This window comes from Pelophylax lessonae, assembly GCF_965119305.1.
Source record: "Pelophylax lessonae genome assembly, chromosome: 1".
NCBI classification, from domain to species: Eukaryota; Metazoa; Chordata; class Amphibia; order Anura; family Ranidae; genus Pelophylax; species Pelophylax lessonae.
In genome coordinates this window covers 302294960-302314254 of record NC_138768.1, presented here as the reverse complement: position 1 = coordinate 302314254, position 19295 = coordinate 302294960, and the positions used below count along the sequence as shown (strand labels likewise).

Below are 19295 nucleotides of genomic sequence, written 5' to 3'. Positions count from 1 at the left end.
GACAAGAACCAGAAATGCATTGATGCAAAAACAACTTTTACATGCTGAAACTCTTCCTCAATGCTTTTCCTACAGTCTGTACTAGAGGCACAGTGTACAGTGTACACCAAATGCCAGCAAAACCAGGCCCATCTAGAGACAGGGAAATTCTAAACTGCTGTTCCTGGACTTTTCAGTGGAAACACACAAGCTTTGTAGATCATTCAACGTCATCAGGGCGTTAAGTATAATATGCTTTTTTTCTACCAAATTAAGATTAAAGTTTCTACATTGCTAAAAATACTTCAGGATGCAGGTACTAACTCTCCAGTATTGTACTTCCTTCTGCTTTATTTGGTTTGGGGGACACATTATTTAAATAGCTTATGTTGGACCTACACTGCTGCACTGCATCATAACTCCCCCACCACCACCAATTCCTCTATTGGAGGTAGACAGTTTTTCTGAGGTGTTCTCTTGACTCCCCCTCCCTTCCTTCTCTGGCACTCTTTAGAATTCGGTGCTTGTCCCATATTTGTGTGCCTGTTGGGAACTGGTACATGCATACAATCTAATTCCAAAAGGTTCTGTCCCAATATGGGCAAAAACTTGCCAGCTTCCTAACATCTATCTGTGGAAAAACACTAGTGGTAGAAAATTCTGCATCTCATAAAACAGGGGGGGGGGGGGAATTTACTAAAACCAGTGCACACAGAATCTCCCGCAGCTGTGCATAGAAACCAATCAGCTTTTAGGTTTTATTGTCAAAGCTTAAAGGGGTTCTGAAGGCAGAAGGATTTTGTATCCTAATGCATTATATGCATTAAAATAAAAAACCTTCTGTGTGCAGCAGCCCCCCTAATACATATCTGAGCCCCATCTTGATTCAGTGATGTTGCACAAGAGACTCAGGTGTGTGGGACTCTCCCTCCTGATTGGCTGAGAGACAGCAGCAGCTGCCATTGGCTCCAACTGCTGTCAATCAAAGTCAGTGAGCCAATGAGGAGAGACAGGGGTGGGAACACAGAGCAACGGCTTGGCTCGGGTGCCCCCATACAAAGCTCCTTACTGGTGGAGCACTCGGCTGGAGGGAGGGGCCAGGAGCGTCGACCAGGGACCCGAGAAGAGGAGGATCTGGCCTGCTCTGTGCAAAACTACCGCACAGAGCAGGTAAGTACAACATGTTCGTTATTTTTAACCAAAAAAAAAAAATAGACTTTAGAATCAATTTAATTGAAGCTCAAGTTAGAAGCTGATTGGTTACCATGCACAGTTGCACAACATTCTGTGAGCTTCAGTTTTAGTAAATCCCCTCCAATGTCTAAAATAACTCTTCTTTATGCATCCAATACACTGCTATATAGGGTACATTCCAAACAAATACTTGCATAGGGAATCTTGGATCATGCCCCCTTGCAACTCCAACTAATCACGACCTCAAGATATTGGATATCAGACCTCAAGATAGAGCCCCAGATCCTTGCTGCACTTTTTGGAGTATGGGCCACCAATGATAACACTACTTCCTGTGGTGTGTTTCTAAGACATTCATTCAAGGGCAAAATCAATCTACTATAGGTAAAGTATGAAGGGAAACTAAGAAACATGTTGAATACTCAAAAGCAAATTTGACACATCACTTATCCAATCTCATAATGTCAAGGTACATAGAGATCTACAGTCCACCACCTAATAAATACATTAGTCCCAACATATTTTCAAACAAGGGGAAAATTTTGGCTGCTCCCTTGCATGATTTGCAAGAGACCAAAGCCCCTGCATTAATATGCCCAGAAATTGGAAGGATTGCTCCTGACTCACCCGAAACCTTTAAACAATTTGTTCACCAAGTACTATCAAACCCTTTACATATCTCGGGCCACAATCCCTACTATAGAATCAGAAGATTGCCTTAATCGTATACATTTTTCCCTACTTTCACCTAACAACATAATACTAGCTACTATAAATACCCTCCAATCTGGAAAAACCCTGGAAGCAGTAATGGGATGTGGGAGTGGGATGTACTCAGAACCAGGAGGCTGCAGGCGATATTGCAGGACACCCAACTTTTCTCCAGAAAAGGTAATACAACTGTATATCATACTCATATTTTTTCAATGGGTGCTAGACCAAGTACAAAAGTTACATTTTTAAAAAACATGCAGTTAAAGTTTAAGGCCCCATTCACACCTTTACTTTCCAGGAATGCATACAGAAATGTGTGTTTCTGTGTGCATTCCTAGAAATGCACAAACAATGTGACAAGATGGCCATTGTGCTTGTGGTGCCATCAATTCTTAATGGCACCCCAAAAACGCAGGTAGCAGTTGCATTGCATAAGCACGCAAGGATCACTGCCAGAAATGAGTACAAGTGTTACTTTGGTACATTTGTACTGTGCAGGGCAGCTCATTCAAGTGAATGTGCTTCCATATGCTGTCACGCAAAGAAAATGCAAAAAAACAGAACACGCACATGGGATTGTGGCCTATTTGTCTTTCAGGTGCTACGTACTGCTTTCCTACAAATATGTGAATGGCTTAATTGGCTCCCCCAAAAAAAGAGGTCTTCCCACAATCTGAACTTTTTTTTAAAGAAGGAACTCTCCAAAAAGGCAGACAACCATAATAAATGATCATGAAAAACATCTTGCTACTTTACCTTTTGACAAAAGTGTCCTATACCTCGTATCTTGAAGGAGCCCATTGGCTGTATGTTCTCCAGTTTTATGAGAACCCGGGTTCCAGCCCTCCTAGACAATGCAGAGCTTTCCTTCAGTGGGCTGACAATGTGAAATGGAACTTCATCCTGGGAATCCATGATTAGTGGCCCTATTTACTGTTATAGGAAGAGGAACAATTAGTTTACATTCATACTACAGATTAAGCATGTTATTTTATTTTAGCTGGTGGGGTATTGCTGTGTGTTTATGCACGCATGTTAATAATAATTTTTGAGCCTGCCCTTTCATCTGAATTAACTACTGACACTCTAAAACAGCACAATAAACAGACAAGCATTATTTGTACAATAAACAGACAAGCATTATTTGTACCTAACACAGTATCCCCAACACACAGTAGTGCACTGTCATGTACTACAATGCATGTGACGTTGACTTAGTGCATTCAAATGCCATTAAAAATGAATTGCACCACAAAGCACTAATTCATGTATGGTGTGCTGGCATGCACAACTAGTAGCTGTGAATGGTAAGGGCTGTTTGAAAAGAAATCCAGGTATAGCATTTTTTACTTAGTTACATTGGTCCAGGTTGGACCAATGTAACTTGCATATACCATACTTGTGGGATCTTTTGAGAATCTGGAAATTACTGCTACTTCAATGATCTACACTAGGACCCAGGTCCTGTGCCAAGTGGATATTCTGATACATTGTGAACACATGAGGTCTGCTGCTCGAGGTGGGCACCATTCAAAGAATGCTTGGGTATTTTTTTCAATAAATGCAAAGTGTTCTCTGATTGGATGAGGAGGAGATAGTGGCATCACTGCCCTACCTCTCTACCTCATCCAGTCAGGGAATGCTTTGGATTCATTGAGTAAATGCAAAGAGGTCTTTGAGTGGCACCCATGACATTCCTGTAATCATAATGCAGCAGGGCAGCCACTTGTTGTGGAACCCGGAAGCTAGTGGAGATCACTGAAATAGCAGTGTCTACTACAATGATTTCACGCTTCTAGAGCACTGGTCTCCAAACTCCTTTTGCTTGCTTTTATCTTGCCTTTGAAGTTGTATTCCCCCCACTGTCAACAACAGTGGGACATAATGATAGCCTTAATAGTAAGGCCAGCTACAGCGCTTGCTGAATATACCCCTAGCGTGTAAACAATAGTGGTTCAAGTATATATCAAATTCTTATAAATGACCAATATATAGATGCAGTAAGTGACCTAATTGCATAAATAATTAAAAAATTAAATCGCAATACAAAATAATCACTAAATATTGATAAATTAATGAAAGTGCACGTGATAAGTATACAATGTAAAACAATTGAGTCCAAATATGTGACTGCTGTGCCAAAACAGTTCAAATAATTCAAATAATAAAAGTCCTTGTGCAAATGTGCTTATCCAGTAGATTCAAGGTGCAGGTGCTCAAAAGTGGATATCCATAAATTCTTGTGACATCGGCTTTTTTCACCATGGTGTGGGTAAATTAAATGACTTACCAGATTCAATGAATACTATCTACCATATGGCATTAGGACCACTCATGCTTAGTTGGCCCCCCAGGCCGGGATGGGTTCCCCTTTAAATCTCCTGTGGATTGGTGTAGAGCTCCTCCTCACGCCGAGGTGTAAGTCAAATATATGTGGGAAAAGGAAAAGCTCCAGATGTTGTAGTAGAGTTTAAAGTTATTATCCCCAAATGGGTTAAAAGCAAGTGGTATCATAAAACAAATAGTAAAAACGACTGGCCGGCGGTCAGCTAACAAGCTGCACGTGATCTGCAGATGATCTCTGAAGACGTCACAGGAAGTGACGAAACACGTAGGATTGGAACGCATAGCGTAACAACGTCACGCCAGGTGGAACACAATCCGGAAGCTCCGCTCGCCACTCTGCAGAGAGGACGTGCAGCTTGTTAGCTGACCGCCAGCCAGTCGTTTTTACTATTTTTTTATGATACCACTTACTTTTAACCCATTTGGGGGTAAAAAAAAAAAAACTTTAAACTCTACTACACCATATCACATAGGGTGAGATAGTCTCTTGTTCTAACTCACTGATATCATTGTTTGACATTAGATTGTGCACAGGGCACAAGGCCAGACTGGATTTCTGGCAGAATCAACAGGTATTTTATACACTGATCGAACAGATATCCCAAAATGCTTTCAATAGTTAACAGACCAAAAGGGATCAAATAACAGAAGGTCATGATTGGGGTTTACGCATACATTCCTAAAATTAAAATAGAAATGTAAAGGGAAATATAGTTCTAGTATAGATAACAAACATATCATGCTTACCTACTCTGTGCAATGTTATTGCCCAGAACAGCCCTGTTCCTCATCTTCTGGGGTTTCCCACTGGCTCTCCTAGCTCCTCCTCTTCGGTGAGTGCCCCCATAGAAAGTTGCTTCCTATGGGGGCTCTCGTATGGGCTCACTCACAATCTGCCTTGTCTGCGTCCATTGACACAGACAGGGCAGCTCAGCTCCACCTCACACTCCCTCGTTACAGCAACAGGAGCCAATGGCTGCTATCAATCTGTGCAGTGAGGAGGGACAGAGTCTGGAGAGCCGCTGCTCTTGTGCACATCACTAGATCGAGATTGGGCTCAGGTAAGTATGGGGGGGGGGGACACTTGCAGCGTTAGGGTAAAAAAAAAAAGAACCCTAAGGCTTTACAACCACTTTAAATTATTTTAAACTTACATCTGAAAGCAGTCAAAAACATTTCTATCAGTGTGTGTTAGGGTCCTCTCACATGGTGTGCCGTCCGAAGAGGTCCGTTCTGCTCAGCGGGGGATCGATCCGCCGATCCCCACTGAGCAGACGGATGACAGCTCCATCTCCGCTCTGTGTGTGCACACACAAAGCTGTCAGATCCCTGCTGTCCTCTATGGGGAGATCGGATGAGAATGGACCGCCTGCCCATTCTCATCCGATCTCCCGTAGAGGAGAGCGGGGATCTGACAGCTGTGTCTCTGCAAAGTAAACGGAGACATGGCTGTCATCCGCCTGCTCAGCGGGGATCGGCGGATCGATCCCCGCTGAGCGAAACGGAATCCATCAGGCGCACCACCCATGTGAAAGGGGCCTTAATGAAAACAATAAGTTCTCTGTAGTCTCTAATGACATAGAACAACCGCAGTGCACCTGCCTGGCAAAGACCATGTTAGGCTTTAAATGAGGACATTTGGGGGTTTCCTTTTTTAATGAAAAGAAATAGATATATTTCACTCAAAATAATGATGTGATTTTGTCATACTGTCATATGCTCTATCGATTTATGAATAGTGTTGAAAGACTGGTACACTTTAAATCACCTGTAAGCATTTTAAATAAGTTTAAGACTTTAGGAATCACAAGAGAAACCAAAAGATAGATTAATCCTGCATTGAAATGTGCTAGCAATAAGCAATCTTTTAAATGTGAAGCCAGGAGCTTGGCACACTTTAGAAATGGAGACTGTAGATGATAAATAAGTAATAAAATCAAAGACTGGGTTGATTAATGTGTATTACATATTAGGTGAAACACATCCTTCCATATTTAACTCAGGCGTAATGACACAGAATAGCTTAACGTGCCACACTCATAAATTCTTTTCTGTACACTGAAACAGAATGGCACCATGGCTTGGCTTCATTGGACATTTTTTTCAAGGTTATCTAAATGCTTTATATATTATTTAGGCTTTGCTCTGCAATGGAAGTATGATGAAAAGGAGTAAGTAGATAGAAAGATATGTGTATATCTGTTAATTACAGCAGCAATTGACCACTTTGTGATATGGCATACATCTTTTGCCACTAAAATAGAATTTAACTTCAGATTAAAAATACACATCTATGCATTTTAGTATGCACACGTGTCTTTTGTTTCCTATTTAACCCTATTGGTAAACCTAAAGGCAAATAGACTATAACGGGTTTAGTGAACGTGGTGACATTTCGTTTTGAGAAAAATTCTCACTCATGTGCCAGGAAAAATGTCGCAGGTTTGCTTGCACGTAATTGGATGATGGAAGTAACTGCATTCATTAAGCTCTAAAGAAAATTTCCTGGCAAAGTGCAACTCCCCTTGCAAAGTGAACAGTCCATTGCCTTTAGTAAATCAGCCCCTGTCTCTGTAACATGAATAGGCTTTAGAACGCTGTCCACCAATAACCCTTACCTTTTATGAGTTTTATGTCGTAGCCTTAAGATCCACGCTCTGAATGTGTAAGAATGTGTGATAAAACAGAACATTGGTTTCTTGCTGAGATCAAGGTCCTGCAGGGAGTGCCTGATTGAAGGAGGAGGTTCAAGAGACCTGGAGATCAGTGTAACTCTATCTTCCCAGGAAATCACATTGGGATACTAGTGCTTTTCAGCAAGATCATGATCACATTTTCCCTTTACTACAGACAAGGTTTATATAACATAAAATAGATGTATGCAACCAGTTATATTTGTTTTAAATAAGCCAAATACATCTGCTTTATATAATTCTACAGCTTACTGAGCACCATTAAAGGAGGACTTCGATCAGAAATAAAATCACCAGTGATAATAATATTAGTCTGTATGCATTTGGCCTGTCTACAGCAATACATGCAGCAAATGTCCATTAACATCAGCTGAGAGCTAATTCCTCTAATGATAGGAAATGGGTAAAGGGAGGGCTCATTCATGGATGGATGTGCACTGTGTTCTCCAGGACTAAAGCCCCGTACACACGATAAGAAATTTGGCCGGGAAATTTCGTCCGAGGACCGATCTGGCGATTTTCGGCTTGTTAATATGGTGCTTTCGACAGCTGACTCCGACTGAAAAAATCCTGATGTGCAGGCATTAAAATGTTTGTCCTCCGTCAACACACGTCCGATTTTCGTATCATTAGTAGAGATTTAGACGGGGAAAAATCTTATGAGCAAGACTAGGCATGCTCAGAGACGAAAGAACACATAGAAAGCAATCCAACACATGACATCACTTCTAAAATAGAATTCTGTCGTACAGGAAAATTAGTGTGCAGTCTAGAGCACATTCCAACCAACAGACAAGCACTCTGGACAAAAGACGGACGACCGGTCGGCGGAAATTCGTTGCGTGTGTACGAGGCTTAAGGCTGGATACACACTATACAACTTTGTTGTTAGATTTACCTTCAACTATGTAGTGCAAGGGCCTGCCTGATTGCATACAAATTGAAAGTGTTTAGGTTTGACCTCATATTATATGGTTTTGGTAAATCTAAAGGAAGAAAATTGTATAGTGTGTATCCAACTTAAAGATACCAGCATGTCTTCCTCAAAATAAGGATTTGAGTTTGGTGGTAAAAAGACAGGTGGCAACATAATAAATGAATGGGATATTAAATCGGTAATAAACCTAAAAACATAATTTTATCAACCACTTGACCTCCGGAATATTTTACCCCCCTTCATGACCAGAGCATTGTTTGCTATTTGGCACTGTGTTACTTTAACTGGCAATTGCAATGGTCATGCAACACTGTATGCAAATGAAATTTTTACTATTATTTTCACATAAATAGAGCTTTTTTTTGGTGGTATTTGATCACCACTGGGTTTTATTTAAACAGAAATTTTTAAAAAAGACATATGTTTTATTTAAAAACATGTCCCATAAAAATAAAAAAAAATGTAATTTCTTCATGAATTTAGGCTAAAATGTATCCTGCTGCATGTCTTTGCTAAAAACAAAAAATCCCAAAACGTGTATATTATTTAATTTGCGTGAAAGTTATAGCATCTGATATAGATACTGGACTTTATTTTGCATGAAAGTTATAGCATCTGATTATATATAATGACATTTTTTTTTCTTTTTATACTAGTAATGGCGATGATCAGCAATGTATAGTGGGAATGTAATAGTATGGTGGGCAATCTGACTCTAGTTGACACTGGCTGGGGGGTACACTAACTGACTAGCTGACACTGACCGATCTGTCACTGTAGGCTTTGCGTGTGTGCGGGGGGTCAGGAGGGCCTCCATATCCATTTTGCTTGGGGCCCCCAAATTCCTTCAAACGGCCCTGCCTTCTGGTGGTCTTTTGGGGCTGAGGAGGTCTCTAACCAGAGACAACAGAACCTCATGTGGTGCACCTGAGATGGTGTTTGGCTGCTGGAGTCCATCATGCATGTGTTTCTCTACAAACCTGTGCTGTTGATTGTTTGCTGGAGTCCATCATGCATGTGTTTCTCTACAAACCTGTGCTGTTGATTGTTTGCTGGAGTCCATCATGCATGTGTCCAAATCCTGATGCTGGTTTATTTTTTCTAAAAGGTACTGTATGTGCTATCCCTTTTTGTTTTCCTCCCTTGCCTCTAACTTCATAAGGCCCCTTTCACACAGGCGGACCGTTCAGATCCGCCTGTCCCATTTTTTTGGCGGGTCTGAACGGATGCCTCATGTATCTCTACGGGGCATCGGATGTCAGGGGAGACATATTCACTAACATCCGATCCGATAAATCTGGACGGATGGAAACACTATTTGCCATCCGTCCAGCAGATCGGATCGGATGAGAACGGACAGACGGTCCGTTCCCATCCGATTCCCTCATAGAGAACAGCGGGACCTGAGAACTGTGTCTCCGCACATAGCATGGAGACACAGCTGCCATCCGCCTGCTCAGCGGGGGAACGGTGAATCGATCCCCCGCTGAGAAAAACGGAGTCCGCACAACGGACTCCCTGTGTGAAAGGGGCCTTAGTCTTAAAATTTGATTGCAGATCTTCCTCTGATTGTTGTTCTGTGCTGCCTACACACCACAAGATTAGATCTGTCCTTGTCATTTTTCCACCTAAATTCAACCAATGACCCTATGCACTATTAATGGTGAAATGTGTTTAGGATCACAAAACAAAGACACAAGTTCACTGCAGAGATTTCAGTTCATAATTCACAACAAATACTGCACACATTTCATTAGATGGGGTCAGAATTTCCTTTCACATCTGGTCCAGGTTTTGGGGCTGTTTCCGGTCTCAGGGCTGGTTATGGCATCCAAGCATGCACTGTGCAGAGGGCCTTGTGTGGCAGCCATCTTTGCTATGGCATGTACAGGCTCACGCATGCATAAGGTGGTTTTTGCAGTGGAAACATCTTCTGTTTTCCCTTTCTTATGTTGCAGGTGAATGGGGGAGGGGTGGGAGGTGATTCAGGCACATGTCTATAATCGGTTTGCTTCTTTGTATGAGTCTGCTTCTTTTTTTTCTGCGGAGTGCTGACATCCTTGCTCCAAAAGCAACTTTCTGCCACACAGCAAAGACCTTCATGTGCTTACTTACGGACCATCAGTCTAGTAAGTAAGAAGAGGAAAAAAGAGTGCCTTTCCAGGAGTGTGGCCTTCGTCTTTTGATGCAACTTAGCCCACTCTTGCATAAGGTCAAGCTAAAAGAGAGTTGCCATGTCATGACAAGTCCAGTGTGAACAGCAGCTCATCCATCCTTGCAGGTTTTGCCCAGGAGGTGCAGAAAGTTACCAGTGAGTGTCCTCACCTGAGTGTGAATAGCGACAAAAGGGTAAGAAGCGCTGGGCCTGCAGCGTGAAGCTATTACCAGACTAAAATGTCTGTGGATATTGCCGCCCGAGACCTCTCCAATGACAAAGAATGCTGTAAGCCAACAGTAAGTCATGGTCATTCATGGGCAAGTAGTTAGTGAGTTTCTAACTGAGTTCTCCAATCACTTATGCCAGCGGACTCCGGGCGCAATTTCAAGGACACAGCAATGCAGATGAGTTCAGGGCATCACAATAAGCCCTTGTAACCAAGGAGGCCCCAAGCCCATTACAGCCAACTTTGTTCCTGGCTCTGAGGGCACCTTTATCCAAGCCATTCACCCCTGCCTTACACCTTGCTACAACAGAGGTAGAAGAGGGTCAATCGTCCTCCTTGAAGAGGCTAAGCAGGTTTTGAGTGCCTCTTGGGTCCAGTCATTCATTAGCCCCGCCCACCGCAGTTTTACTGCGTAAGGCAGGTGCTCCTGGGCAAAGTGACGTAGTACTATGTCGCTCGCTCAGGAGGCTGTAGGGGGCGAACGTGCGCAGCCCCCGGCGTGCTCCCACCTCCGCTTGTTAGCTGGGGAGCTAGCGCATGTGACCGCTGGCTCCGATGGCCGCCGGCCACTCGCGATCTCCCGCAGCAGAGAGAGAAGGACAGACGGCTGTCATTCTCTCTGAAGTGATCACAGAGGCTATGTGATCCTGCTATATAGGATCGCATGTCTCTGTGATTACTTCACAAGCCACACCCCTCCACAGTTAGAATCACACCCCTACACAGTTAACCCCTTCCCTGCCAGTGTCATTTTTACAGTAACAGTGCATATTTTTAGCACTGATTACTGTAGTAATGTCACTGGTACCCCCAAAAGTGTAAAAAATGTCAGTTAGGGGTCGGATCTGTCTGCCGCAATGTCGCAGTCCCGCAAAAAAAAAAAAAATTGCAGATTGCCGCCATTACTAGTAAAAAAAAAAAAAAACAATAAAAATTACATAAATCTTTGCCGTAGTTAGTAAACGCAATAACTTTTGCGCAAGCCAATCAAAATACTCTTTTTGCAATTTTTTTTACCAGAAATATGTAGCAGAAAACAAATTTGCCTAAAATGTTAAAAAAATTGGTTTTTACATTTTTTTTGAGAATTTCATATAAAAAAATGTGAAAAATATTGTTATTTTTTCAAAATTGTCGCTCTTTTTTTGTTTATAGCGCAAAAAAAAAAAAAAAGAAATCGCACAGGTGATCAAATACCACCAAAAGAAAGCTCTGTTTGTGGGGAAAAAAGGACATCAATTTCGTTTGGGTACAGGGATAATGTTCCCCTGTAGGTTTTTCTTCTGGTCTTGGTTTTCTTGCCAGGACTCATGTTGCATCATCAGAAAGCAGTCCTCAGTGGGATATCACTCGAGAGGCAGTGTCCCTCGATAACCTCAGGCGATAACTTCAAGGGGCAAAGTATCGGCTCTGCAAACACTTGGAGCTACAGAGTCCTACATCTTATTTCTTCCGGACAAAGGCGGTTTCTGTTTTCATCTTATAAAGTGGCGGTTCCATCCTTTCCAGCAGTGATAGTACCTAGCCTCAAAGATGTAAAGTAACTAAGTAGAACTACTTCACTACTGTACTTAAGTACCGAAAGGCGGTATCTGTACTTTCCTGGAGTAGAATTTTTTCCTCCTACTTCCACTTTTACTTCACTACATTTTTTTTGATGATTTCAATACTTCTACTCCGATATTTTTTTTGTGCTGCATAGTTACTCGTTACAATTATAAAAATGACCACTGCCAGAACAGTAGATGGCAGGTTTCATGAAGTTCTAAAAATGTGTATAATGTCATGTGTAAATCAGCGCATACGAAAATAAATGCTACTGTATGTATAAATAAAATGGTCTACATATCTGCTGTTAAGGGGAAATAGAACCTCCCAACCAAGGAGATTCACAAGCGTACATAGACCTTTTTTCTGGTAAGAGGCTGATTTTGCTTTTTTCACTGGAAGCTGAGAGCACAGGTTTTGCAGTTTTGTTTCACTGGAAGAGTCTGTTTGGATATTATTTTGCACTTACCTTCATCCGCTGGGTAAGGGGGAAATCCACAAGGTGGTGGGGGTCTGCACCTATTATTTGGAATAGCACCTGTTTGATTCCTGCACCTTTGAATATATATTTATCTTGTTTTGTAACATATATATATGGTATTATGGCATTATGGCATTATATATATGGACTTTTTATTGACTTTGATTTCATACACTCTTCCTTTTTTTTCATTATTGGAATATATTGTTGTATATCACATTGGTTTATATATGATTTTGCGCACCAATAAGTGGTGGAGAAAAAAAAAGGATGGGATGCTTTAAAGGGGGAAGGGAGAGACATACTTTATCTGTTTTTGTTTACAAAAAGTTACAGCCAAAGGAATTGTGATTGTCCTTTAGGTTAATCATTTGAAATAGTAAAAAACAATATGATGTTCAAACTTTTGACTTCTTTTTTTTAATAACTACATAACACAGTACTTGTACTTTTACTTTCAGTACTTGAGTAGCAATTTTAAAAAAAAAAAAAAACTACTGGTACTTTTACTTTTAGTACTTGAGTAGCAAAATTAAAAAAAAAAACTACTTGCAATACTTAAGTACAAAAATGTTGAATACTTTAGTACTTCTACTTAAGTCACTTTTTGATAGAGCACTTCCACTTCTACTCAAGTCACTTTTTGATCGAGCACTTGTACTTTTACTCAAGTATGGGTTTCGAGTACTTTATACAAGTGTGCCTAACCTACACTGGATGTATCAGTGTGTCTAAAATGCCTACTTTTAAGCAGCTTACCAGGTAAAATCCTCCAGAAGGCTGTTTGTGCTTTCAACAGGCAAGTTTGGAGGAGGAACTTACAGCAAAATCTTGTCATCTTGGAGAGTCAAGGTAAAGCTTACAGTGCGGCCAGGCAAAAGCCTCCAGAAGTGATACAGGCTCATTCAGCTAAGTCAATTTTGACATCTTTAAATATGGGCATTTGCCTATAGGGACCTCTGCAAAGCAGCAGGCTGGTTGGCACGGTGCACTTGCCTACGGCACTACAGGGAAAATCCAGGGGCTTGTACATCAATGGACTTCAACAAAATGACGGTCCAGGCTTCTATGTCTATTGTAATAAAGTTTGAATATACATGTAGCACCCTCCTAGGTAGGTGCTAGGAAAAGTATATGGGTGGCCCTGTCTGCTTATCAGGGGGGCCTTGATTGTTCAGCTAGGCTGTCATGTGTTCCCAGGTGTGCCTGTTGAGCTTGGGGAGTCACCCCACTGTGTCCAATGGGGGAAACCTGACCAATAGCACTATCCCAGAGGGCAGAATATGCTGCAATGCATCCTGGGAGTAAGTCTGAGGGGAGCACATGACAGAGCGTCTTTGGTGTGAAGCAAAGTCCCAGGGGGAGGGTGATGGCTGTCTCTCCTCCTGTCAGCGTGAGGAAGGTGTCCTCGGCAGTCAGCCTAGAGGACAGCAGGTTGAGCTGAACTGCAGAAAGGAATCCAGTGTGCTGTGCACCAAGTGGAGTTGTTGGGGCGGACGTTTCCAGGAAAGCAGTGTCATGAGTACTGAAAACTGCCCAGGGGTCTGCCTAGGACAGGGGGACACTCCGGAAGGTCAGAGAAATTCAGGAGCCAGCTAGCCAGTAGAGGAGGCTTAGAAAGGGGGTGCCAGAGTCTAAGCCCTGAAGAGAAGTCTGTAAAGAGGGTGCTGGTGCGGGCCCTGAAGAGTTAGAAGCAGCCAGGAGAGCTAAAGGGAGCAGTACAAAGGACTTTGTGTCACCGGGGAGTGTCAAAGTCAGTTAAATGTTAACAGACCGCAAGTCAGCGTTAACAAGCGCCTACCGGCGTTGATCGGCTTTCAGCCGACATCAAGTCAGCGTCAAGAGGCATTTTTCTCAGTTGTCCCATTACATTGTGAATAGTTGAGCCAGAGGAGTATCCCACTCATTCCCTTCTCCCATCCAAGTTCCTAAATAAATACAAACCCCAAAGATGCTGGACTGTTTCTTGTCTCAGTGCTCACACTTGGAGAGCATGCTTAAATGTGCTGTTGTTGCTAGCGGTAACCCTGGCGTACCCACATCCAGCAAAATGGCTGGGAATCCTGCTATATACATTTTAGCCCTCCCAGTATAGCCAGCTATTTCTAATATGTATGCTGCCATGTTGGCGTCAGGAAAATGGAAAATTGTATCAAATACTTACCATAATTTTCCTGACATCAATCCATGGCAGCATACGAACCCTCCCTCTGATCATTGTTCTTTATACAAAGAATGGGGGAGGTTGCTTACAGTCAGGCTTCTATAGATTTAAACAGGTCCTGTGGGTGGATATAGGGTGGGGCTATATCATATGTATGCTGCTATGGATTGGCATCAGGATTGGAATAATTATGGTAAGTTTCTGATACAATTTTCCATTTTATTGCTCTCAAACTCCTCCTTTTTTTCTCCATTTTTTTTGCTGCTGTGAACCAACTTCCTGTTAGATCTATAGTGTACATAGAGCAGTGTACGCAGTGCACATATGACCACAATGTGCACTGCGCTTTCCAAGCAAACAAAAATAAGAGAAAAAATTTGATATTTGGGAGCTCAAAGAAGGTTTTATAAGGAGGCAGAAAGCATAGCAAACAATAGATTAGTGCTGCGCAAGAATAACCAACACACTTCATGCATATAATATGAACATAAAAATGAAGCTGGATGAAAGTTCATAAAAATATGGGACACAGATCCCAAATGGTGAAAAGATGCGCATCAAAGCAAAAACCTGAGTGTCTCAATCCGTGTAGTGCCTCCACCATAGACCTGTATGGCACAGCCAGATTATCGCATATTAAAAGGAGTCCTCTGGACCTCGAGATATTATACATTTGTTAAAACGCATTTTCCTTTCCCATGGCAACAAAACTCCGCCCCTGTAAATCATGACATAATCAGACCTGCCAACTTGTCATATATTAAAATATTATGAAATATATACATTTATTTAAAGCCTATCACTCTGCGGCCATCTTTTACAAAAATACCTAACACCAATATTTACATACAATCAGCAATTAAAAAAATGAATAAAATATTTTATATAATAAATATTTATATAATAAATTGTATAAAAACTACCTATCAGAAATAAGGCAATTTAAATCAAATTCAACATTTAGGCCTGCAGAGGTTGAGACCTTGGACTAATATATCCAAAAAGACTCCCTGCGGCTTAATTGTCTAATGAAGTTTTCACCTCTCAAGTGCTTTTTACCTATTCTATGCCCCAAAATTTGAGGCGTCTAGGGGGCCTATTGTGGAACATTCTAAAGTGCTTAGAGACACTATGGGGTTTATTTACTAAAGCTCCTGAGTGCAAAATCAGTCACACTGCTGCAGAGTAGGGATGATCGAACTTTTCAAAAGTTCGGTTCGATCAGAACACCCGAACTTGCAGAAAGTTTGGCCCGGATTTCAGAACCCCATTGAAATCAATGGTAATCAAAAAACACCATTTTGAAGCCCTAAAACCCAATAAATGCCCCTAAAAAGTGCCTAGGGTTCTGGGTCATGCCCCAGGGACTATTAATCACACTAAAAAAAGTTCTTAAAAATTGTCATTTTTGATAGAGAGCCAATTATTGAAAAAATTATTGAAAAAAAAAGATTTCTTTGGATTTAGTGTCTGGGGGGTCTAAAAAGTGTACCAGTGACGTTTCAGCTCTGTAGCATGTCCAGAACCAGAAAAAAAAAAGTTTGTTTGTATTAGAATTAATATAGAACATGATGGTGGCTTCGCCCCTGTCACCCGGCTTTTTGTTGCAGGTGTTTTATTGGGCTTTTTTGAGGACATGTTTGGAGTCAGGCATGACATCTGAACTTCTGTGTAGGGGTATATATACACACACACATGTATGTATATATACACATACACATATATAGGTGTGAAAGTAGCAGAAACCTATGTTTGCGCTAATGAAATAATTAACAGGCATATGTCTCCGCTCCTATCACACCTATATATGTGTATGTGTATAAATACATACAAGTGTGTGTGTATATATATATACACCTATACAGAATTTCAGATATTTTGCCTGCCTCCAAAGACCCCCAAAAAATGCCCAAAAAAAATGCCCGCAAAAAGACACCTGGGCGTTTTTGTAGCAGGCGTTTTTTTGGGCATTTTTTGGGTGTCTTTGGAGGCAGGCATAACATCAGAACTTCTGTGTAGGGGTATATATACACACACACACATGTATGTATATATACACATACACATATATAGGTGTGAAATTAGCAGAAACCTATGCTTGCGCTAATGAAATAATTAACAGGCATATGTCTCCGCTCCTTTCACACCTATATATGTGTATGTGTATAAATACATATAAGTGTGTGTGTATATATACCCCTATACAGAAGTTCAGATGTTATGCCTGCCTCCAAAGACCCAAAAAATGCCCAAAAAAACGCCTGCTACAAAAACGCCCAGGTGTCTTTTTGCAGGCGTTTTTTTTTTAGCATTTTTTGGGGGTCTTTGGAGGTAGGCAAAACATCTGAAATTCTGTATAGGGGTATATATACACACACACTTATATGTATTTATACACATACACACATATAGGTGTTATAGGAGCGGAGACCTATGCCTGTTAATTATTTCATTAGCGCAAGCATAGGTTTCTGCTACTTTCACACCTATATATGTATATGTGTATATATACATACATACATGTGTGTGTGTATATATACCCCTACACAGAAGTTCTGATGTTATGCCTGCCTCCAAAGACGCCCAAAAAATGCCCAAAAAAACGCCTTCTACAAAAACGCCCAGGTGTCTTTTTGCAGGCGTTTTTTTTTTTTGGGCATTTTTTGGGGGTCCTTGGAGGCAGGCAAAACATCTGAAATTCTGTACAGGGGTATATATACACACACACTTGTATGTATTTATACACATACACACATATAGGTGTTATAGGAGCGGAGACCTATGCCTGTTAATTATTTCATTAGTGCAAGCATAGTGTTCTGCTACTTTCACACCTATATATGTGTATGTGTATATATACATACATGTGTGTGTGTGTATATATACCCCTACACAGAAGTTCTGATGTTATGCCTGCCTCCAAAGACGCCCAAAAAATGCCCAAAAAAAACGCCTGCTACAAAAAAGCCCAGGTGTCTTTTTGCAGGCGTTTTTTTTTTTGGGCATTTTTTGGGGGTCTTTGGAGGCAGGCAAAACATCTGAAATTCTGTATAGGGGTATATATACACACACACTTATATGTATTTATACACATACACACATATAGATGTTATAGGAGCGAAGACCTATGCCTGTTAATAATTTCATTAGCGCAAGCATAGGTTTCTGCTACTTTCACACCTATATATGTGTATGTGTATATATACATACATGTGTGTGTGCATATATACCCCTACACAGAAGTTCAGGTGTCATGCCTGACTCCAAACATGTCCTCAAAAAAGCCCAATAAAACGCCTGCAACAAAAAGCCGGGTGACAGGGGTGAAGCCACCATCCTGTTCTATAAGTGTTCTAAGAGAAACAATCTTTTCTCTATAGCGGTCACCCTGACATGGAAGGGTTTTGTCACCCTGCCATAGCAGTCAGAGTCAGTTAACCCTACACTACACTACGGTCACCCTTACACTTAACACTTTCCCTACAGAAACTAGATTATTAAATCTAACTATAGTGGAAAATAGTACCCTAACTACACTAGATATCCCTTTCCTCACACTAATAATTGCTAAATGACACTTTGAGAGCAGAAGTAAAAGAACTGCTTCCACACTCTAGTCCACATCCCTGTATTAACATGCTATAGATTTGGCGGGGCTATCTTATATACTTGGGGGCGTATTCACTAATGATTGGCCTCTGGACCCCCTAGTCACTCCAATCACATTCCTAGCATTCTCCTGCCCCCTCAATTGGCTTTTACTGATGGTTCTGGTCCAATCACTGGCTTTTAAAGCCCAGTTCCTGTCCCATTGCATTTTGGTCTGTTCTGGTTGCCGAATTACGAACTTTTTCAGTAATAAGTTCGGAATTCGGCCGAATTTCGAACAGTCAATGTTCGGGTCGAACCGATGGTCGACCCGAACCGTTCGATCATCCCTACGCAGAGAAACCAATCAGCATTTAACCTCAGCTTGTTTAATCTTTGGCAATAAAACCTGGAAGCTGATTGGTTTCTCTGCAGAAGTAGGACTGATTTTGCACTCTCTAGCTTTAGTAAATAAACCCCTATGGGTATACACCCCTTATTAACGTGCTCCCCCAACATGACATGAAGCGACCTGAACTTTCTGCCAAAGTACTGAAGCCCATGCTCGCATTCTAACATTAAACTACCCCTTACATTGTATATGTAATGAGGTCTCAAATACTATATTCTTCTTCGTTACTGTAGAAATAGATTCTTTACGTTTTTTGTTAATGACTTTAGAATGCTTACAGGAAGTGCAACGCCAACATGAATAGAAAGTAGTAAGAAAGGAGAAAAGCCTATTTCCAGTATTATTTAGGAGGTCAACGACCCCTGGGGCTATATAATCTCGAAGAGAGGGTGCCTTTCTATAGAGCAGGGATGTGCAAACTGTGGCCCTCCAGCTGTTGCAAAACTACAAGTCCCATCATGCCTCTGCCTATGAGTGTAATGCTTGTGGCTGTCAGAGTCTTGCTATGCCTCATGGGACTTGTAGTTCTGCAACATCTGGAGGGCCATAGTTTGTATACCCCTGCTATAGATGAATTGCAGGCAAAATAGTAGCACCGGACCTAGGACCTTATTCTGCTTCAATATTATCCAATTTATTAATATTAATATTATCCAATATTAACAATCTTTTCAAATTTCTTCTAATGGACATTATAGTCTAAAAGTAATTAAAATTTCTCTTTCTTTCCATTATTCTCTTTTCTTATATTAGAAGTCATTGTACACCTACAGTATCTAGTGATCTTATTTTATTTCCCTATCAATAGTAGCCTTCTCATAGACCTTCTGTTGGAATCGAAAAGATAATACCTAA

The 19295-nt window shown here is 41.2% G+C and overlaps 1 protein-coding gene across 4 annotated transcripts in view; it reads right to left on the bottom strand.

The window, feature by feature from the left end:
- The window catches only part of SDSL (serine dehydratase like), a 147234-nt gene that overhangs the window by 42707 nt on the left and 85232 nt on the right, over positions 1-19295 (bottom strand). For 3 of the 4 annotated variants that reach the window (XM_082268704.1, XM_082268701.1, XM_082268703.1), the window contains exon 2: positions 2644-2820. In XM_082268704.1, the coding sequence (XP_082124830.1) occupies positions 2644-2802 (159 nt within the window). In that variant the 5' untranslated portion in view covers positions 2803-2820. Of the gene's footprint in view, positions 1-2643; positions 2821-6851; positions 7089-19295 lie in introns of those variants that run through there. The other variant, XM_082268702.1, reaches the window with a different exon arrangement.